The 19,851-nt window shown below is 47.9% G+C and overlaps 1 protein-coding gene across 2 annotated transcripts in view; it reads left to right on the plus strand.

Annotated features, from left to right (window-relative positions):
* Positions 1-19,851, plus strand: part of LOC135908591 (glutathione hydrolase 1 proenzyme-like) — a 61,720-nt gene that overhangs the window by 18,709 nt on the left and 23,160 nt on the right. For both annotated transcript variants that reach the window (XM_065440412.1, XM_065440413.2), the window contains 4 exons: positions 765-957; positions 9,612-9,754; positions 12,996-13,146; positions 17,076-17,138. In XM_065440412.1, coding sequence (XP_065296484.1) covers positions 765-957; positions 9,612-9,754; positions 12,996-13,146; positions 17,076-17,138 — 550 coding nt within the window. The remainder of the gene's footprint in view (positions 1-764; positions 958-9,611; positions 9,755-12,995; positions 13,147-17,075; positions 17,139-19,851) is intronic.

The raw sequence follows: 19,851 nt of genomic DNA on the forward strand, positions 1-19,851 counted from the left end.
TAAATTCGCGCGACTATGGCAGGCATAACACATAAGGTGTTGCGCAACCCAGCCCGGTACCGGTAAATTAGTGAGCCAGACTTTACCGGCCAAGCGGCGATCATTCGCAACCTCCCAGGAGTCCTGTGCCTGCAAAGGGTCGACTTATTTACGCTACCCTGCTTGTGCTTTCAATCAGCGAGGCTTCATAATGCGTGAGGTAATAACAGAAATTTGCTAAAGTTGCCAATACGATTTACATTCCTTGCCTATAATCATCGTCAAAACTAACTTGAAAGCGGTTAAGCAAAACATTTACTCCCCATTTTAAGTCGGATCTAAGCGGAACCGTGCGGTAGTGGTTTAAAAGCGATATTGCGACCGTTTTACGTGAAGAGTGGACATCAATCCGACCTTGGCCGCTCGGTTGTCGAACCCGGGAAATGCATTCCGTATGCTGCGAGTTCGCACACATAAAAAAAGACAAAAACAATAAAACGTGTGAAGCACCGATATACCGACCTACCCTGCCATTAAAAAGAAAATTAGGGTGTTACACGCCGCAAATGCGCAGTGAGTTATAACCGACACCGCAGTGATGGACCCCTCGATCAATTTTTACCTCCTGCGGTTAAAGGAAGAATTGGTTGTTCACCTTCGTAACGTATCAGTCGGCAACAAAAACGGACCTGAAGAGCGACTATGTCCCCGAGCCGTTCTCGGGCCTGGAGGAAAGCAGATCACTCGGCAGCCGTAAAACGTCTGTTCATATTCGTGCCTCCCAGGAGCGAAGGCGTCGATTGTGCCCGGAGCCTTGCGTGGTTACCAGGAACTTCACAAAAAGCTCAACGGAACCATGAAGTGGGAGGATCTCTTCGCCCCCGCAATCAAGTTGGCCAAGGAAGGCTTTCCCATCAAGAAGCACTTCGCCGACGCCCTGGCAAAGCATCAAAATGAGATATCGGCCACTGACATTAAGTATGCGTCCCAATCTCTGCTCTCCGCATTTGGGCTCCATCGTTCATGCGCTATTCTTTGTAAATTCGGTTCGTTGCCCTCATAGGTGTGCCACGTACAGCTGAAACGAAACGCCTCCGTTTTACGAATTTCCCGCTTTAGGGGAAAAAACTGAGGTAGTCGGTCTACTTAAAAAAGAGTAGAAAAAAGAAAGGAAAAAGGCATATGAAACTAGGCCTGACAACGACAAATTGCACCGGTCACTGTTCTGCGTCTCTCTTCTATGTCCGTGTTCTTTATTGGCTGCCCTATCTGTAGATTCTAAATAAATTTACCTTGAAATGCATACTGCAGCATTCCCTGGAAGACAGGCAACACTAGTATGCAAATAGGACACGAAATAGGAAAAACAAGAAGGAAAGTTGAGCAAATATGAGTTGCGATACCCGATAGAGCAACAAACTTGGAAAATAGTAAATAGAGTTTAGAACACACTAAGTACGCGCACATTCCCACGAATGAATTGTCGGTGTCTTAAAATTTTGCAATCCAGTCCATAAGCCTTGTTTCTACGCTTTTATTGTTTCACTTTACATCACCGACGCTGTCCTAAATAAGAAAAGCCGTTATAACCCAAATCCAGTTATCCCATATCACCAGTAATAAAGAAAGCCCATGACACTTTTTGTGCGCTTTCGCGGGTTTATTTCAAACTTAAAAAGAAAATTATGTACCACGTAACGAGAAACAGACAGCTCAGTAGATAATGTTTCAGGAAGATCTACAACATATTTATGCACACTGTTGCTCTGAATGTATATTCATTGTAAATGGTTATTGAATAATAATAAATTAATGTCTTTAGGCGATGTATTATTGTAATTTGGCGAGATAAAGAAATAGCCTAGCTGACTAGCCCCACGATACGGCAACATTTCCTCGGTTCTGTTCAGCTACATGGCACTTGCATATTTTGAAATTTTCGCACGTTGAACCCTTGATATAGGACCCATATAATATCTTCTAATGTAATTTTGGGATACCCAGCATATGCGTTTCCCTTTTTTTTTCTCGTTACGGTGATCACGTTTGTTTTGAAGTCAGGCAAAACAACCGTCAAAATTAAACTAAAGAATACCTAAACTCAAGAAGCGCGAAAAAACATGCACAGAGAGGACAACAGGCACATTGAACAGTTTCGCCAATTACCCCAGCAGGTCATCTTCCTCCTCATTAGCCTGGTTAAGCCCACTGCAGGGCAAAGGCCTCTCCCATACTTCTCCAACTACCCCGGTCATGTACTAGTTGTGGCCATGTCGTCCCTACAAACGTCTTAATCTCATCCGCCCATCTAACTTTCTGCTGCTCCCTGCTACGCTTCCCTTCCCTTCGAATCCGGTCCGTAACCCTTAATGACCATCGGTTATCTTCCCTCCTCATCATATGTCCTGCCCACGCCCATTTCTTTTTCTTGATTTCAACTAAGATATCATTAACTCGCGTTTGTTCCCTCACCCAATCTGCTCTTTCTTGTCCCTTAACATTACACATATCATTCTTCTTTCCATAGCTCGTTGCGTGGTCCTCAATTTAAGTAGAACCCTTTTCGTAAGCCTCCAGGTTTCTGCCCCGTAGGGGCGTACTGGTGAGACACAGCTATTATACACTTTTCTATTGAGGGATAATGGCAGTGTGCTGTTCATTATCCTCATTATCCTGTTCATTATCCTCAATATCCCAAAAGCATCCCAGCCCATTCTTATTGTTCTGATTATTTCAGTCTCATGATCTGGATCCGCAATCACTGCCTGTCGTACGTAGATGTATTCCCTTACCACTTCCAGTGCCTCGCTACTTATCGTAAACTGCTGTTCTCTTCCGAGACTGTTAAACATTACTTTAGGTTTCTGCAGATTAATTTTAAACCAACCCTTCGGCTTTGCCTCTTCAGGTCAGTGAGCATGCAGTGCAGTTGGTCCCCTGAGTTACTAAGCAAGGCAATATCATCAGCGAATCGAAAGTTACTATGGTATTCTCCGTTAACTCTTGTCTCCAATTCTTCCCAATCTAGGTCTCTGGATACCTCCTGTAAACACGCTGTGAATAGCATTGGAGAGATCGTATCTCCCTGCCTTACGCCATTTTTATTGGGATTTTGTTGCTTTCTTTATGGAGGACTACGGTGGCTGTGGAGCCGCTATAGATATTTTTTTAGTATTTTTACATACGGCTCGTCTGCACCCCGATTCCGCAATGCCTCCATGACCGCTGAGGTTTCGACTGAATCAAACGCTTTTTCGTAATCAATGAAAGCTATATATAGGGGTTGGTTATATTGTCACCCAGCTATTACAACTAAAACAGTTTACCACCGGCAGATTGGCAAAAAGCGTCTGCCTTTAACGATGGCTGGTCCTCGGAGAGCGCGCGCGCAACCACGAACTTCGTCGTTCTCGCCTAAGGGTCCCGTGTCATCAGGTGCAAACTTATTTCGCGTCGTTGTTTCCCTCTCAAAAGCGACCGGCCCGGTCGCTTCAAGGGCAGCGGGCACGCACTGTGGACAAGAGTGCCAACATGAGAAGACGAAAATAAAGACATGCAGGAATGTCCACGATGCTGAAGCGGTTTGTGAGGGTTGCTTATCCCTCGCGTGCGTAGCACGGCTTCATCCGTACTACGTGGACGACTTCAGCACGGGGACGGCGTCGGTTCGAACCAGGATCAGAGCTTTGAGGCACCGCCTCGTAGTTCACATCACTGAGGCGGCGTACAACTTCATAGGGGCCGAAATAGCGGCGCAACAATTTCACTGAGAGCCCACGGTGTCGGATTGGTGTCCACACCCTCACGCGGTCGCCTGGTAAGTACTGGACATTCCGTCGGGTCCGGTTGTAATGGCAGGCATCGGTATTCCGCTGGGTGCGGATGCGATTCCGAGCCAGCTGGCGAGCTTTCTCGGCTTTTTCGACGAAATCTTCAGTGGTGTCATTCCTTGTGGTTCCGTGGTCTACCGGGAGCATGGCGTCTAAGGCGGTTGTAACGCGACGTCCGTAAACAAGCTCGAATGGTGTAAACTCGGTGGTCTCCTGCACAGTGGTATTGTAAGCAAACACAGCGGTATTGTATGGCAAAATTTCATCCCATGTTTTGTGTTCCACATCAATGTACATGGAGAGCATGTCGGCTAATGTTCTGTTTAGGCGCTCTGTTAAGCCGTTCGTTTGGGGATGATAGGCTGTGGTCTTTCGGTGGTCGGTGTGCGTCATTGTGGCGACTTGTTGTAATAACTCCGCTGTAAACGCTGCACCGGGGTCAGTAATGAGTACAGGGGGTGCACCGTGGTGAAGCACGATGTTGTGGACGAAGAAGCTGGCGACTTCAGCAGCAGTTCCACGTGGCACAGCTTTCGTCTGCACATAGCGAGTTAAATAGCCAGTTGCCACGATTATACACTTATTTTGCAAGGATGACGTGGGGAACGGCCCAAGAAGATCCATTTCCACTTGCTGGAACGGCGCCGGAGGCGGATCCAAAGGCTGAAGGAGGCCGGCAGGCTTGACGGCTGGAACTTTACGCCTCTGACAGCCCCGGCACGTTCGCACATAGCGCTGAACCGACGAAAATAGGTGTGGCCAATAGTATTTTTGCCGTATACGCGCTAATGTCCTCGCGAAGCCTATGCGGCCGACAATGGGGTCGTCGTGAGACGCCTGTAAAACTTCCTCGCGCAGTGCCGTCGGAACGACGAGATTGAACGTTTCCTGGCTGTTCTCGAAATTTTTCTTGTACAGGACATCGCTTCGCAGGCAGTACGACGTCAATCCTCGTGAACGTGGGCGTGGGACAACAACCTCAGCTCCCTCGAGATATAGGATGAGTGGAAGCAGCTCAGAGTCTGTACGTTGATAGTCAGCCATGCGCACCACGTCGACGACACCGAGAAACGGCAAATCTAGCTGAAGGTCGGATGATGTCAAGGGAATAGGAGAACGTGACAAGCAGTCAGCGTCGCTATGCTTATGGCCGGATCTGTACACAACTGTTATGTCGTATTCCTGGAGGCGGAGACTCTAACGAGCGAGGCGCCTTGACGGGTCTCGTAGATTGGCAAGCCAGCAGAGCGAGTGGTGATCGCTGATCGCTCGAAATGGCCGGCCGTATAAGTAGGGTCGGAACTTGCTGATGGCCCACACGACTGCTATGCATTCTTTTTCGGTCGTTGAATAATTAGCTTCTGCTTTTGTCAGACTACGACTCGCGTACGCAATTACACGTTCTGCGCCATGTTGCCATTGAACCAGAATGGCCCCGAATCCTACGTTGCTGGCGTCGGTGTGTATTTCAGTTGCCGCGGTGTCATCAAAATGCGCCAGCACTGGAGCGGATTGAAGGCGTTTACGCGATTCGGTGAAGGCCTGCTCTTGGTCTTCCGTCCACGCAAGGGGCACATCTTGTCGCGTCAGTCTCGTGAGCGGTTCAGCAACCCTTGAGAAGCCTTCAACGAAACGATGGTAGTAAGCGCAGATGCTCAGGAACCGTTGAACAGCCTTTTTGTCTTCAGGACGAGGAAACTGGCCAATGGCAGCGAGTTTTTCTGGGTCTGGTTGTACTCCTTGGGAGCTGACCACGTGGCCTAGAAGCTTGAGTTCCTGGAAGCCAATTAAGTAACATTTTTCAGGCTTGATGGTGAGGTTGGCCTTGCGTATTGCAGTAACGACACTTCGTAGCGGGGCGAGATGTTCATCGAACGTGCTGGAAAACACAACAACGTCGTCTAGGTACACTAGACACGTCTGCCAGTTTAGTCCAACGAGTACAGTGTCCATCACTCGCTGGAACGTAGCAGGAGCGGAACAGAGACCGAGAGGCAGCACTTTAAATTCGTACAGCCCATCGGGAGTCACGAAGGCGGTTTTTTCATGGTCACGCTCGCCCACTTGGATTTGCCAGTAGCCTGACTTTAGGTCTAACGAAGTAAAGAACTGAGCATGACGCAGATGGTCCAAAGCGTCATCGATCCGTGGCAGGGGATAAACGTCGCGTTTCGTGACTCGTTTAAGCCGTCTGTAGTCAACGCAGAAGCGGAGTGTGTTGTCTTTCTTTTTTACTAGTACGACAGGCGATGCCCACGGACTTGTCGACGGCTGGATGACATCATCATTTAGCATTTCTTGTACTTGACGCTTAATCGCCTCCCGCTCCATAGGTGACACGCGATACGGATGCTGACGAACAGGCCGCGCCGACTCCTCTGTAACGATCCGGTGTTGCGTAACGAAAGTGCGCTGGACTTTGGATTCCGTGAAAAAACAGCCGGAGAATTCTGTCAGTAGGCCCAGCAGCTGATACTTCTGTACATCTGCTAAGTCAGCATTATTGTGGACGCGGGTATTCAGGCTGGCGTGAGTTGTTGCATCCGGTGAAGTCACTTGTAACGTGCCGATGTCGGAGAAGTCAGCAATGTCGTTCAGGAATGCCACAGCTGTACCTTGAGGGACGTGCTGATACTCATGGCTGAAGTTTGTCAACAAAACTTGCGAGCACTTATGCTGTATTCGAACGAGGCCCCGGGCGATGCAGATGTGTCTTTCGAGCAGCAGCGGGATATTTGCCTCGGCAATACCCTCATAGCTGACGAATGCATCGCAGGTGACGAGGGTCACTACGCTGCTCCTTGGCGGCACCATGATGTTCTCGTCAACAATCTTCAAGGCGTTGACATACGTGTCGTCAGTGCTGCTCCCTGCTAAGGCCTGCGCCGTCGAAAACGTTACCCGCGACTTTTGTAAGTTAATCACAGCTCCATTAGCCTGCAGAAAGTCAATTCCCAGAATTAGGTCTCTCGAACAGCTTGGGAGGATAACGAAATCTCCGAGGCACGTAAACCCACGAATGCTCACTCGCGCTGTGCATCTTCCTACCGGCATTAGCAGATGGCCTCCTGCAGTGCGAATCTGCGACCCAGTCCACTCGGTAGAAACCTTTCTCAGCTTGCAGGCAAGGTCAATGCTCATAACTGAGGTGTCCGCTCCAGTGTCGATTAACGCCGTTATTTCTTCGTCGTCTATGGTGACTGGAATATTCGACGTTACTACCTCTCGTAAGGTGTTTGACTCCGTCTGTACGCCTGCGTCGTTCTGCTTTCGTCGTTGTCGTCGTAGTGGAGGATCTTGCGTACGGTCGTCGTCAGCGACCTCACCTCCGGAGGTCGCTGAACTCAGTTTTCCCGACCCGCCGGGCTAGGCGAGCGGCGTCTCAGAGCGCCGCGAGTACAGGCTTGGCTTGGTGATGGTGACCTGTAACGAGCAGGAGACGACGAAGGGGGCTCCTGCCATCGCAGATCAACATTGCGACGATTCGTGACGAAACTCTATTTGCGGAGGCCGCTCACCAGGTTGTGGACGAGATGCATACTTCGAGAATCCACGGAGCCCCGCATGACGACAAGGACACATTCTGTAGATGTGTCCGGCTTCGCCACAATGAAAACAAAGGGGCTTGTAGTCTGTGGTGCGCCAGACGTTGCTCTTACTAGTCCTTGCTACGGCGATGTGCGGTGAGCTGCGAGGCGGCCTGAAGCTTACGTCCATTTGTTGAGTGGGGTGTACCATGCTGCACGCACTTGAGGGTGGCGCATGGCGTATTGCTTCAGCGTAACTAATTTCGGCGTGCGGTCCCTGCTGTGGTGCCTCGTACTGTCCAGGAATATGGATGGCCTGTCGGACCTCGGCGCGCACCATTTCCGCAATGGAAAGTTGTCCCACAGGGGCAGTGGTCGTCTGCATCTTCTGCAGTTCCTCCTTGACGACAGCCCTGATGAGTTCCCACAAGGCAACAACGTCGTTACCGAGGGTAACGGCAGAGAGCTCCCTTGAAATCATGGCGTCGCGGTTGTGTTGCCTGGCCCGCTGTTGAAGGGCCTTTTCCATAGTAGTGGCTTCGTCATGGATCACTGCAAGTGTCGCCGGCAGATTTCGAATGAGGCCAGCAAAGATTTCCTCTTTGACGCCGCGTATGAGGTGGCGCACCTTCTTCGTTTCAGTCATAGAAGGGTCCGCACATTTGAAAAGCTGACGCCGTCACTCGCTCATTCAAGCCTTGAATTCTTGCCTCCAACGCTAACTCCGCCCTCTCCTTCCTGTCCGCCCTGGCGAAGGCATTGAGGAACTGCCTACGAAATTCTTCCCATGACGTCATTGTCGCCTCGTGGTTCTCAAAACATGTTTTCGCGGAATCCTCAAGAGCAAAGTGCACGTAGCGTAGCTTACGCTCGTGGTTCCAGTCGTTGAGGTTGGCAATCCGGTCAAAATTGTCAAGCCAGTTGTCGGCGTCCTCTGAAGCACTTCCGTGGAAGAGATTTGGCGTCCGGATGTGATTGACGACAGCGTGCAATGCTGCAGGAGTGGCAGGAGGTGGTTGGTTCGTCATTCTAGTTCGTTCGGGTAGCAGACCGTGCTGTGGCTGGAGTCCCTGGAGACGTCGGATGGCACGTACGTGCACAGGGGTAAGCTCGGCTGAACTACTCGCCGAGCTTAGGTCTGGGGTATGCTCCGGAGGTCTTAACATCGACCGTACCCCGCACGTTCACCAGGAGTGTCAACCAGCTATTACAACTAAAACAGTTTACCACCGACAGATTGGAAAAAAAGAAACCTCTGCCTTTAGAGATGGTTGGTCCTCGGAGAGCGCGCGCGCAACGACGAACTTCGTCGTTCTCGCCTTAAGGGCCCCGTGTCATCACTTGCAAACTTATTTCGCGTCAATATTCCGCACATTTCTCTATCACCTGATTGATAGTCTGAATATGGTCTATTGTTGAGTAGCCTTTACGGAATCCTGCCTGGTCTTTTGGTTGACGGAAGTCTAAGGTGTTCCTGATTTTATTTGCAATTATCTTAGTAAATACTTTGTGGGCAGCGGACAGTAAGCTGATCGGTCTATAATTTTTCAACTCTTTGGCATCCCCTTTCTTATGGATTAGAATTATGTAAGCGCTTTTCCAAGATTCCGGTACGCTCGAAGTCATGAGGCATTGCGTAAACAGGGTGGCCAGATTATCTAGAACAATCTGACCACCATCCTTCAACAAATCTGCTGTTACCTGATCCTCCCCAGCTGCCTTCCGCATTTGCATAGCTCCCAAGGCTTTCTTTACTTTTTCCGGCGTTACTTGTGGGGTTTCAAATTCCTCTAGACTGTTCTCTCTTCCATTATCGTCGTGGTTGCCACTGGTACTGTATAAATCTCTATAGAACTCCTCAGCCACTTGAACGATTTCATCCAAATTAGTAATGAAATTGGCGGCTATGTCTCTTAACGCATATATCTGATTGTTGCCTATTCCTAGTTTCTTCTTCACTGCTTTTAGACTTCTTGTTAATACGGCCGATAAAACGGCTGTTCTTACTTCCTATAGCTGTCTGCTAATTTCCTACCGCAATCGATACCTCGCCTTAGGGGTGAAGCTGCAGCTTTTATTAGATGACACTGTATTCTTTTGACAGACACGGGCAGTCGTCTGCATAGCGGCAGAGCTGAGATAACTAAACGAGCTACAGATGTTGTTGCTATATTAAAAATTTGTTCAGGTCTGTTAAGCATATGTTGTTGTTTCGGTTGTTTGACCATGGAGCAAGTTTACGAGGTTGTATGCGCCTTACACTTCATTGTTACAGGTCCATCTTCAACAGCATCCACAAGGCAGATGACAAGCTTGTGCAGCTGGAAATGGCACAACTGCTGGAGGAGCTATCAAAGAGAGGCGCGGATTTTTTCTACACTGAAGTTGCCAAAAGAATTATCGATGGCCTGGGACCAGGTAAATGTTCTCATCTCGTCCCTCTGCGCAAACCAAAGTCAACCACGGTGACCACGAACCACCACAGTGCTACGCAATTTTTCACGTCCAGCGCAGTTCTCTAGAGACACCGTAAACAGAAACACTCAGTCGGTTTAGACTGATAAAGTATTTTTGGAAACCGTTTTCGCTAAGTTTGCGGTAACAAGTTGGCTATGAGAACAGAGCGTTAAGGTGAAAGATCATTTTCATTAATTTTGCATCGAAGCCTCGGCACCTGGTAACATCAGCAGGACACAGCACATTTCAAATAAAGCTAGAGTGTTTATTTCCATCCCCAATTACCAGCTCAAGGAGATACTGAAAAAAATTACGCAGGAACCATCTACGACGTTTGTCAATGTAAGCAAATAGCCTGAACGAGCGGACGAAAGAGCGGGCGAGGGAGCGAGCGTCCTCCCTTTCCCTTATTCGGGCACTACTCCGCAACTCGGTTATCCCAGAGCGCAAGTCCTACCCGTCGGCGCCCTCCCACGACGAACGAGCTAGCGACCGCCTCCCCCCGTCCTCCTCTTCTGTCCGGCAGAAACTAACGAAAATGAAGTCATTAAAAAATTCAGCGACCATAACGATACTCCATATTGCGAAATATCAGTTCAGCTCTATACGTGCTTTCATTTCGCAGTATATTGAGGCATCGCACCAATCACCGCATTGACTGGCAGGGCCGCGACGCGCGGCGTATATAAAGACCGACAACCCAGTTATCGCCTCCCGGCAACCGCAACCCATGCAATTTTAATTTTTACCGGGAAGCGCTTGCGGCAAACGTTATGAGCGAAAGAGAACTTTCTGGTGCTTTTTTTTTACAGCGAGGCTGTATAGGGCTAGCCGATTCGTCCGTCCGTCTCATTTACACCGAAAACTCCTCTGGCGTAACTTCATGCTCATGCGCGAAAAAGAAAAGAGAAAGAGAGGCGCGTGATTGGCTGCTTCAGTGGTGACGTCGGTGCTCTCCGTCACAGACGAGCGCATGCGCAGCAGCTTCTCTCGGGCTCCGAACTCGGTAGGCCACGCGTCACACGTGCTCCTGAGGAGCAGGCACCTTTCGATCAGCAACGCCGCGAGAAAAATCGGGAACGAGCTCGTCTACGCAGTGCCGATGCTGCAGCCCGGGCACAAAAACAGGCCCATGCAGTCGAGCGCAAGCAGCCAGTGCGTACGGAGGATCCGGCAGCCTACGAAGAAGTTCAATGAACCGTCGGGATTAACCCAGTAATAAACATCGGGGTCGCACGTTTCAGCTTCGCTTGGTAACCATCTGCACGGAGTGCTTGGGCAGTGATATCTTCTTTCCCCTGCTGGGCCGGTGACGCCGCTACCGCGGATACATCGACGTGCGCGCCACCTGGTGGAGCCTAACAGTGCCTTCCGCCGCTTTCCTTGCCGCGCTCTCTTCGCTCTCGCCGACTTTCTACCTCTATCCCACACTGCACTCAGCGTTCGCTCTTTCATCCTTCCCGGTGTTCGCTCGCTCGCTTACGCCGAGGCACGCCGCCGCTCAACGCAGGAGCGGACGCCTAGGAGCGGCGCTCTAATACTATGGCGGCATCTCGTAATCTCATTCCATACCCCCTTAAGCAATAATGCTCCAGAAACCAAGAAAAAAAAAGTCGATGACTCCCAGCCCCGTAAGGCATAGGCTACAAGCACTCAGCAAAGTGAAGCGAACGGTACCTAAATTCTTACTAGTCATGCATACACTATACACAACGGCATGTCGAAAACTGTCATCATGGACGGCTCATACCCCCGTGAGCAGTGGCTCATACTCCCGTAAGCAAGCAAGAAATGCAATATCTGGGAGTCCAGTAAATTTCATGGCTGCTCACTTTGCGTGAATTAGACGCGATGAAACTGGCCCTGTTGTCGTTGTCGGTGATTTCATTGGGGATGTGTCGGTACCGAAAAGGGAGCAGTTCACGCGTTCCGTGTTGCAGACATAACCCTTGCGATACCACATCGATTTGGCCCAACCGACCACCCAGCGGCGCACGTGTAACGGTTTCACGTTATCAAAGAATGTGATTACAGTTGCGAGTGAAATAATGACCACCGATCAAGACAATAAATGAGTTCTTACCTTTCTTCGAAATTATGTGTCACCTCTGTGTCATGTACTAAACAACTTCGCTGGTCAACCACCTTCACAGAGTGGAATGGCTGATGATCTTATCTCTTCGGCTTACGTCCAATATTATTTGCATTGTATTCGTGATCTTCGTGTACTATTTAAATTTCGATTAAATTCGAGATACATATCGAAATACAGCTGGGGAGTGGGTGGCGTAGCTTACAATTACACATTTGTTTCCTTTCCGGAGCTGCATTCAGTGAGATGTGTAATACGATGTCGTATATTTTGTCGGCTTTTGGACGGATTTTCTCTTAACGCTGCCGTCATGTTGATTCTGTAACATTTACAGCAAGTACTTTCTCTCATAAAAATATAACCATGGATTTATTGATTGCCCCAATCTTCGCTTGATGGGCATGATTTGATTAATGTTACTTTGTCCCTGTATGATTCTACAAGTAGTAGCAATGTTGCCGTGCTTTCTTTGGTTTCAGCTTTCACACTTAAATTCTCCTATGTACGAGTAACTTTTGGCGTCATTATTATGTCTTACTGTGAATGTAGAATAAATATCATTTAAATGAAATTGGATGGACTGCATATATTGCGCAACATAAGATAATATTCATGAATGCAGCACTCGATGTGTGATATGTAGTAATGTCGCGCTTCATTTAGTGCAACACTGAGTTTAACATCGCCTTAATTAAGGCAGCAGGCACTGCATTTGTTTCCCCCACAATACATCGAGAACCAATCTTCGAAATTTGGAGGCTTGGCACAGTAAATTGTGGCGATATCCTAAGCGTGATCGCCCGTAAAGCTTTGATTCCCAGAATCTTTGAAGAATTTGCACATCCATTAGAACAGGTGAGTGGAATGACTGTTAAGAAATATTAACAGCACTTACATTATGGCGGGAGCCTTGGGATAACAACAGTAACGTCGTAAAATAAATCAGAGACGCCCCTCCACCAAGCCTAACTTCGAGCAAGCACCCCCCATCCCGCTTCCCTAGAATGAGTAGCTGGATACGCCCCTGGGGGAGTCTGCGTCAGCTCTAACTGTGGCGTTAAAGAAGCAAATGAAAAAAAAAGACCGACGTGTTCCTCTTTGTTTCTGCAGAAGCCTTATTGACCATGGATGACTTCAAAAGTTACACGCCTGTCTGGTACCCACCAGTGACGAAAAAACTTGACTCCGCCACGCTTTACGCCCCGCCGTTCCCTTCCAGCGGTGTGCTGCTCCTCGAAGCGATACCGGAGCGAGTGCTGAAGTAAGTACTCCCACCAAAAAGTACACACTTTGGCTCAAGAACGGGCAACGCGCACAGCGTAAATCTTCCGGCCAATTCACTCGATAGTTCGCACTCAAATTTCTGAGCGGAGTGACGTTTCGCGACGGGTCCCTCACAATTGGAGAGGTGCGAACATTCGAAATGTCGAATACGAATCGAGTAGCCTTCGTTATACGATTGTCCCGCTCGCGATTGTCGAATGTACTTTTTCTTTTCGTTCGCATACAATGGATTTAACGACAGCTGTTTCAGTCTAAAGTCATCATCATCATTAGCCTGGTTACGCCCACCGCAGCGCAAAGGCCTCTCCCATACTTCTCCAACTACCCCGGTCATGTGCTAATTCTGGCCATGTTGTCCCTGCAAACATCTTAATCTCATCCGCCCACTATAATTTCTTCCGCCCCCTGCTACGCTTCCCTTCCCTTGGAGTCCAGTCTGTAACCCTTAATGACCATCGGTTATCTTCCCTCCACATTGCATGTCCGGCCCATACCAATTTCTTGCTCTTGATTTTAACTAAGATGTCATTTACTCGCGTTTGTTTCCTCACCCAATCTGCTCTTTTCTGATCCCTTAACGTTACACCCATCATTCTTCTTTCCGTAGCTCGTTGCGTCGTCCTAATGCTAGTGTAGACTGTTTCGCAGAATTCTATGAGTTTGATCCAACATTAGCCAACGTGGGACACGAAACTAATTTGATGACTAACCCGCTGAACGCGAGGCGTCCTAAACCATATGCAGGATGGCTGTGCTTCTAGGGGTCACCTTGCGTCGACGGACAAGAAAAAGCTAAGAAAAACACGTATCATAGCTGTGTTTTAACACTTTTCGTGTGTGAACCTTCGTAGCTTACACGAAGCACGTAACAAAATCTTGTTTCTTTTTCCTGCGGGTAGACAACCTTCCCGGCGAGTTTCCAAGCCTTCTTCTCAACCGCCACCTTGCTTGGCCCGCAAAATAGCGCGTGCTACGTCTTTGACATCGATGCTGTCTTCGCGAAGCTCTCTCTTTTGCCGGCGTCGTCAGATCTACAGCGAGCATTGGAACTTGGAACACAGTCAATATAAGCAGGGCCATGGTTGTTGCGCAGTCACCGCAGTTTTTCGCGAATGGACAAGTGAGATCAGTTCCTCACAGTAAGTTTACTCTTGCGAAATAAGCATACCTCGTCTTAGCCAGCCTACATTTTTCATTCATTTCCATTTGGCAGTTTGCCACTTTATCAAGGCGAAGGCCTTTGATCTCTATGTTGCAAGGTCGCGTTGTGAGGTACCGAGAACTATCACCTGGCCTAAGGAAAACCAGAATCAAATGAAAGCATGTCCAGCCGTGTAAAAGAGATCATTATTGATTACCAAAGCTAATTTATGATTTATTACCGATTAGATTAAAGTATATTAGGGTGCATTAGCGTGGGTTAAAGTGGGTTAGGGTGGATTAGGTTCCATTAAGGTGAATTGAGGTGGATTAGGGTGGATTAGGGTCGGTTAGACTGGATTGTGGTGAATTACAGTAGATGGTGGAGATTGGAAAATAGGGAATTACTCCTAACCCTTCCCATTGTGACAGCTTGATTGCTTCGCCTAAGCACGCAGTGTATACCATTAGCGAGATTGCGGTTACTTGCCTGGGCCCTTTCTTGAAAAGCAATATCTTGCTTCTTTTGTGTAGAAAGAAGTTAGCTGTGGAATTTTTACGGATATTTCGCAAGATATTCCCGTATGCCACCTGTACTCCTTGATTATGTTTTATTTATTTATTTACAGTACACCCTGCAGCACCGAAGCTTTATAGCAGGGGAGTGGGAACAACACAAAGCGACTAGCACGAGAATGTAATCGCACAAAAGTGAGGGATGACAAAGCAGCAAGGCATCAAGATAAAAAAAAACTAGTACATGATTAAAGTACATGAAAAAGTACAAAGAAGTATATGAATAACAGTACAAGAAAAAATTGATTCAGCCTGCAGTCATCGGATTGGAAGAATATTGCAATTACAAATCATTGATTAGCCTTGAAAATGCATCCCGAGGAGCACTCACAATTTCAACTGGCAATTTATTCCATTTAGAAATACTTTGGGGAAATAAATAAAGCTGTTATATAGTTCGTTTTGCAGGAAATTTAAGGTATTTTTAAACTGTGGTCTGTTCTGTTTGAGATATAGTGGGATATTTTAAGGTATTTCAGCTTGTCAATGCGTGTCGCGTCAGTCTATATAGAGTGCAGAAGTTTCAGTCGGTGCTTCTGGCGTCTTATCTGTCGCGTTTCTAGTCCGATGTGTTTCTTTATTGCTGTCATGCTTGCATACCTAGAGTACTGCATTGGTATAAACCTGGCAGCGTGGTTTTGTATCTCTTCTAACATATCAGTTAGGTACCGCTGGTGGGAATCCCACGAGGCGGTGGCATATTCTAATTGCGGCCTTACCAGCGACTTGTATGCTATGGTTTTAAGAATCTGAGGGGCAGTTTTAAGGATTCGTATAAGTAGGCTAAGCATTTTCCCGGCTTTCCTGACGGTCATATCAATATGGCTCCAAAAAGACAGATCAGCAGTTAGATGAACACCTAAATATTTAACTTCGTTAACCTTCCTGAGTATGAAACGTCCCTGTTTGTAAGTAGGTTCATTAGTGATTTTAGATTTAGTGAATGTCACCTGGTAACACTTATCAGCATTCAGTACAATGAAGGCTACCTTGTCATTATTGCTGCGGAGTTCGTCAATGTTGCCCGCTGGGTACTTATGAATGAGGAATGCTACCCCGTATACACTCTTGCCTGTGCGACATCTGTATCAGGGGACGTTGCTGTTAGTCAGCACTGTATGAGCGTGACCAGCTCCTCTTACCTTACAAAGACCAGTAATATCCCAGGCAGTGCCCGATTATTCGTCAAAAGGCCCTGCTAGGCTAGCCTTATTCTATTGGGTTCGCCTTTTAAGCGTTGCCAGGTTCCGTTTCCAGTCGCGGCCTTTCCAGATCCAGAGATTGTTAGCACACTCTCTCGCGTCCGAGGTCTGACCGCCGCCTCGGTCAGATGCTCCGCTGGTGCTGGTGACGTAGGGCCACGGGTTAATTGGTAGAGTAACCAGGGAGGTAGCGGCCAAATACTGCACCAGGGAGGCTTATGACTCCTCTGGTGAGGGAGTGCCTGTGTTGAAGTTTAGCGGGCGCTCTTAATTTGGCCTCGCCTGGACTAGCACAGCTCCCCTAGTTCTCGGTATCTTTTCTTTTTTTTTATCGGTGTCAGGCTCCCCTCCAAGCCTGAAAAATGTAGTGGGCTGGACAAGGATTCGAGCCTACGACCTTCAGATTAGAGGCCTGGGTGTTGTGACTCTGCTCCACGCCACCACCCCAAGCGTTGTTTATGAAGCCACAAATAGAGCATTCGGAGCAAATAGGGTGTTAATTCGTAAACTCTGGAACCATCGGCGATTGCCATTGGTGGGTGTGTAGCCAGGAAAGCCGGGCTCAGTGGGCGACGTTGTGTGCTCGACCACTTGCCTTCTCATGTTTTTATGTCTACTACAGCAGCCTGGATGAAATATATCACACCTGGTTTTTTTAAAATTCAGTTTGATGCTTGATTATGCATAGTAGGTTATTAGAAATGTCAACCTATTCAAAAACTACTACTGTTTGGAAACAGTGACGATTCAATCTGAAGACCGTATTCAATGGGGTAATATTCGATTCGTACACTCATGAATAAATAAATGAAGTGCCTAAATAATATTCACTTAGTCACAAGTCAATTTTAATATTCATAATATTAATAACCTTATTGTTTTCGAGGAGAAAATTGGGGTTGGGCCCGAAAAAAAAAATAGGCTTTCTCTTACCATCTGTTAGTCCACCTTTGGGACTTATTCTGATAAGTTCTTTTCTGTATTGCAGCCGCTCAGAAGACATTAAGCCAATAAAGGATATAACTTCGGAGGATAAAGAATTGATCAAGAGGTATGAAGTTTTCTTTACACTTTTTTGCGATTATTCGGGGCAAGCAAACGTGGTTATAGCTACCGCAGGCGATGCGAAGACTACATTAAAGTTTAGAGACTATTGCTCTGACGTTCTGGCCGATTATGGCTAGAAATATTGTAGAGTTTTCAATTATGGTTTCTCTCGTCAAAGCTGTAGTTTGAGAGAGTTTTCATGCACAATAAAATTTTTATGACCTTACGAGTGAGGATAATAGCCTTGGGACAGCCTTGATAGCCTTACGCCTTTAAGGGTGTAAATTTTATGTGATAAGATCGCATCGCGCAGTCAAATGTTTACGCCTCATATCACCTCTACCGGCAAATTTCAAGACCTTTGCTCAGCCGTTGCTAGTAAGCTTCGCAATAGCAAACCACTAAGTGCATAGCTCAAAGTATTGTTAAAGGGGTTGGGACACCAAATTTTGAGGCTATAAAAAGCATGTTGTAGGCTGCTTCGGTATGCAAGGACACCCCGAACGAGGTATCGGACGCTGCAAACATTTCAAAATAATTTTAATTCAGCTCCAAAAAGTCATTAAAAACTCCTTCTCGTAGTCGAGACCCATCGCTAGCGCGGCAGCTACTACGTCACAGAGGAGGAACGAAAATATTGACGTCATAGCACACCAGCACAAAAACGTGACGTATGATGAGTGGCGATGAAATGCCGGTTACGGAGCCTGCTGAGCCGAGCGACCGAGCATAGCCTCCACTATGACCGAGCTACAGGCATATAGAAATCCTTTCTTAATACAAAGAAGGGGTAAGGCGTGCAGACACGGACACAGGAGGAGAGAAGTGGACAACACGAACGCCGCACGGCGGCCCGCGAATGGCAAACTGCGTGCGGCGAGTTGCTGTGCCGACGGGCCTTTGCACGTTTGAGTGTAAAACAGTAGCCGGCCGATTCCGAAAGGGACCAGGGTATGCGGCGTTCGTGTTGTCCGCTTCTCTCCTCGCATAGTCGCATAGTTCGGCAGCTCGGAGCGGTCTGTCCTTCGCTTGGCCTTTCTCAGTGTGAAGGCCCGTCCACGTTACCGGCACGGAAACTCGCCGCACGCCGTTTGCCGTTCGGGGGCCCCCGTGCGACCGCGGTTTTGCTTGCGAACGGCGAGATTTCCTAGCCGTAGAGAGCACGGGCACGGGGCCCATTTGTGCGGCAGCCGTACGGCGAAGCGGCCAATCAGCGTCCGAGGAGTGCACCGACGGCAGCTTCACCGCCTCTGATCGTTCGGCGCCGCCGATATCGTGGCTAGGCCTTTTCCGGTTCACTTCGAAGCTAGCGCTAACGGCGCTTCGGAATGAATCACCGACTCTCACAAGCCGCAATATTTTCTTACCGTTGTTGTCGCTCTTCGCAATAATTATAATAATCGCGACATGCACTTCGAATCGCCAGTTGACCTCTGCTGGCAGAGCACGCGTATGCGCGAGCAGACGACGCAGCATAGTTTTACGTCACTATTTTTTGTGGCCCACGTGACCAAGCCTAGTTGCGTTTCCTCCTCTGTGACGTCATAGCATCCCCCCGGAGCCCAGAAACCGAAACCGAAATCGCTCGGTATAATAATGCGATTATTAAATTATTTATCGGATATATATGAATCCCGCTGTGTGTATCGTGCTCCCTGAAGCATGACGCAACGTTTGAATCAACAAACGCATGAACGAAAATTTTGATGTCTCCACCCCTTTAAGGCCTGAACTTAACTGCCGATGACGAGGTAACTGGATGGATGGGTGCTATGAGTGTGACCATTCAAACGGTGCGATGCTTTGCGCCACCACACTCTCTTTCTTCATTGGCCAAATCTCTTACCTGTCCTTTTTTTTTTCATACTAAACATTTCCAGCATCATACTTTCAGAACAGTTATTGAGAAACTCGTTTTCGTATACCTCCGATGTTTGTGCTCTCTGAACTTTTCTGCCGCCAAACCTCCAATCGCGTTTTACTAGTCTCACTTGCGGACACGTTTACTTTGCCCCTGTTATCCCTGAGACCATTCAAGGAGGCCAGCCGAGCCTAAGCTGACAGCTGGGTAATATGTTCACATTCTAATAAAACACGTTCCATTGTTTCCCTAGCGTTATCGCAGCAAGCACATGCTCCAACTTCCTTGGCGTTCCTCGCTTTCAAGGGCATCCTGATCTCGTTTCGAAAAGTGAAGTGTTTCCCTTTGAGTTATAAATTATTTCTTTCATGATTTTGTTTTTTGCTTTGAGGTAGTGGCTCACAATAGGTTTCTTTTTCATTGCCGGCACCCATGAAACTGTCTCAGCCCCTCTGAATTTGCGTTTGATGTTCTTTGCATGCCATGTTGCCTACTATACCGGTCGCATACTTGACGGTAAGCTTCCTAGTACTTTCTCAACACTGCGAGTCCATACTGTTCCTGTACGAATATTTGAACATTCTCGCGACACGTTGCCTTCTTTTATTGTCCTCAGCCGTTCTCCTTAATCAATTTCACTTCTCCCTGCCCTTACTACAAAACTTGTCAAGCCCGTATGACCGTCTACGGCTTCATTTGTAGTCTTCCTGTGAGCGCCCAATGAGAGGCATCCCATATACCTTTGGTTGCCATCGAGTGCTGAATTTACCTGTGATTTCAAGAAACAAGTGCATTTACAAATGTAAGTCTTGTAACCATTAAACTGTGTGTTTCCATATATATATATAAAGCGTGA

Source organism: Dermacentor albipictus, chromosome 9 (genome assembly GCF_038994185.2).
Source record: "Dermacentor albipictus isolate Rhodes 1998 colony chromosome 9, USDA_Dalb.pri_finalv2, whole genome shotgun sequence".
Classification (NCBI taxonomy): domain Eukaryota; kingdom Metazoa; phylum Arthropoda; class Arachnida; order Ixodida; family Ixodidae; genus Dermacentor; species Dermacentor albipictus.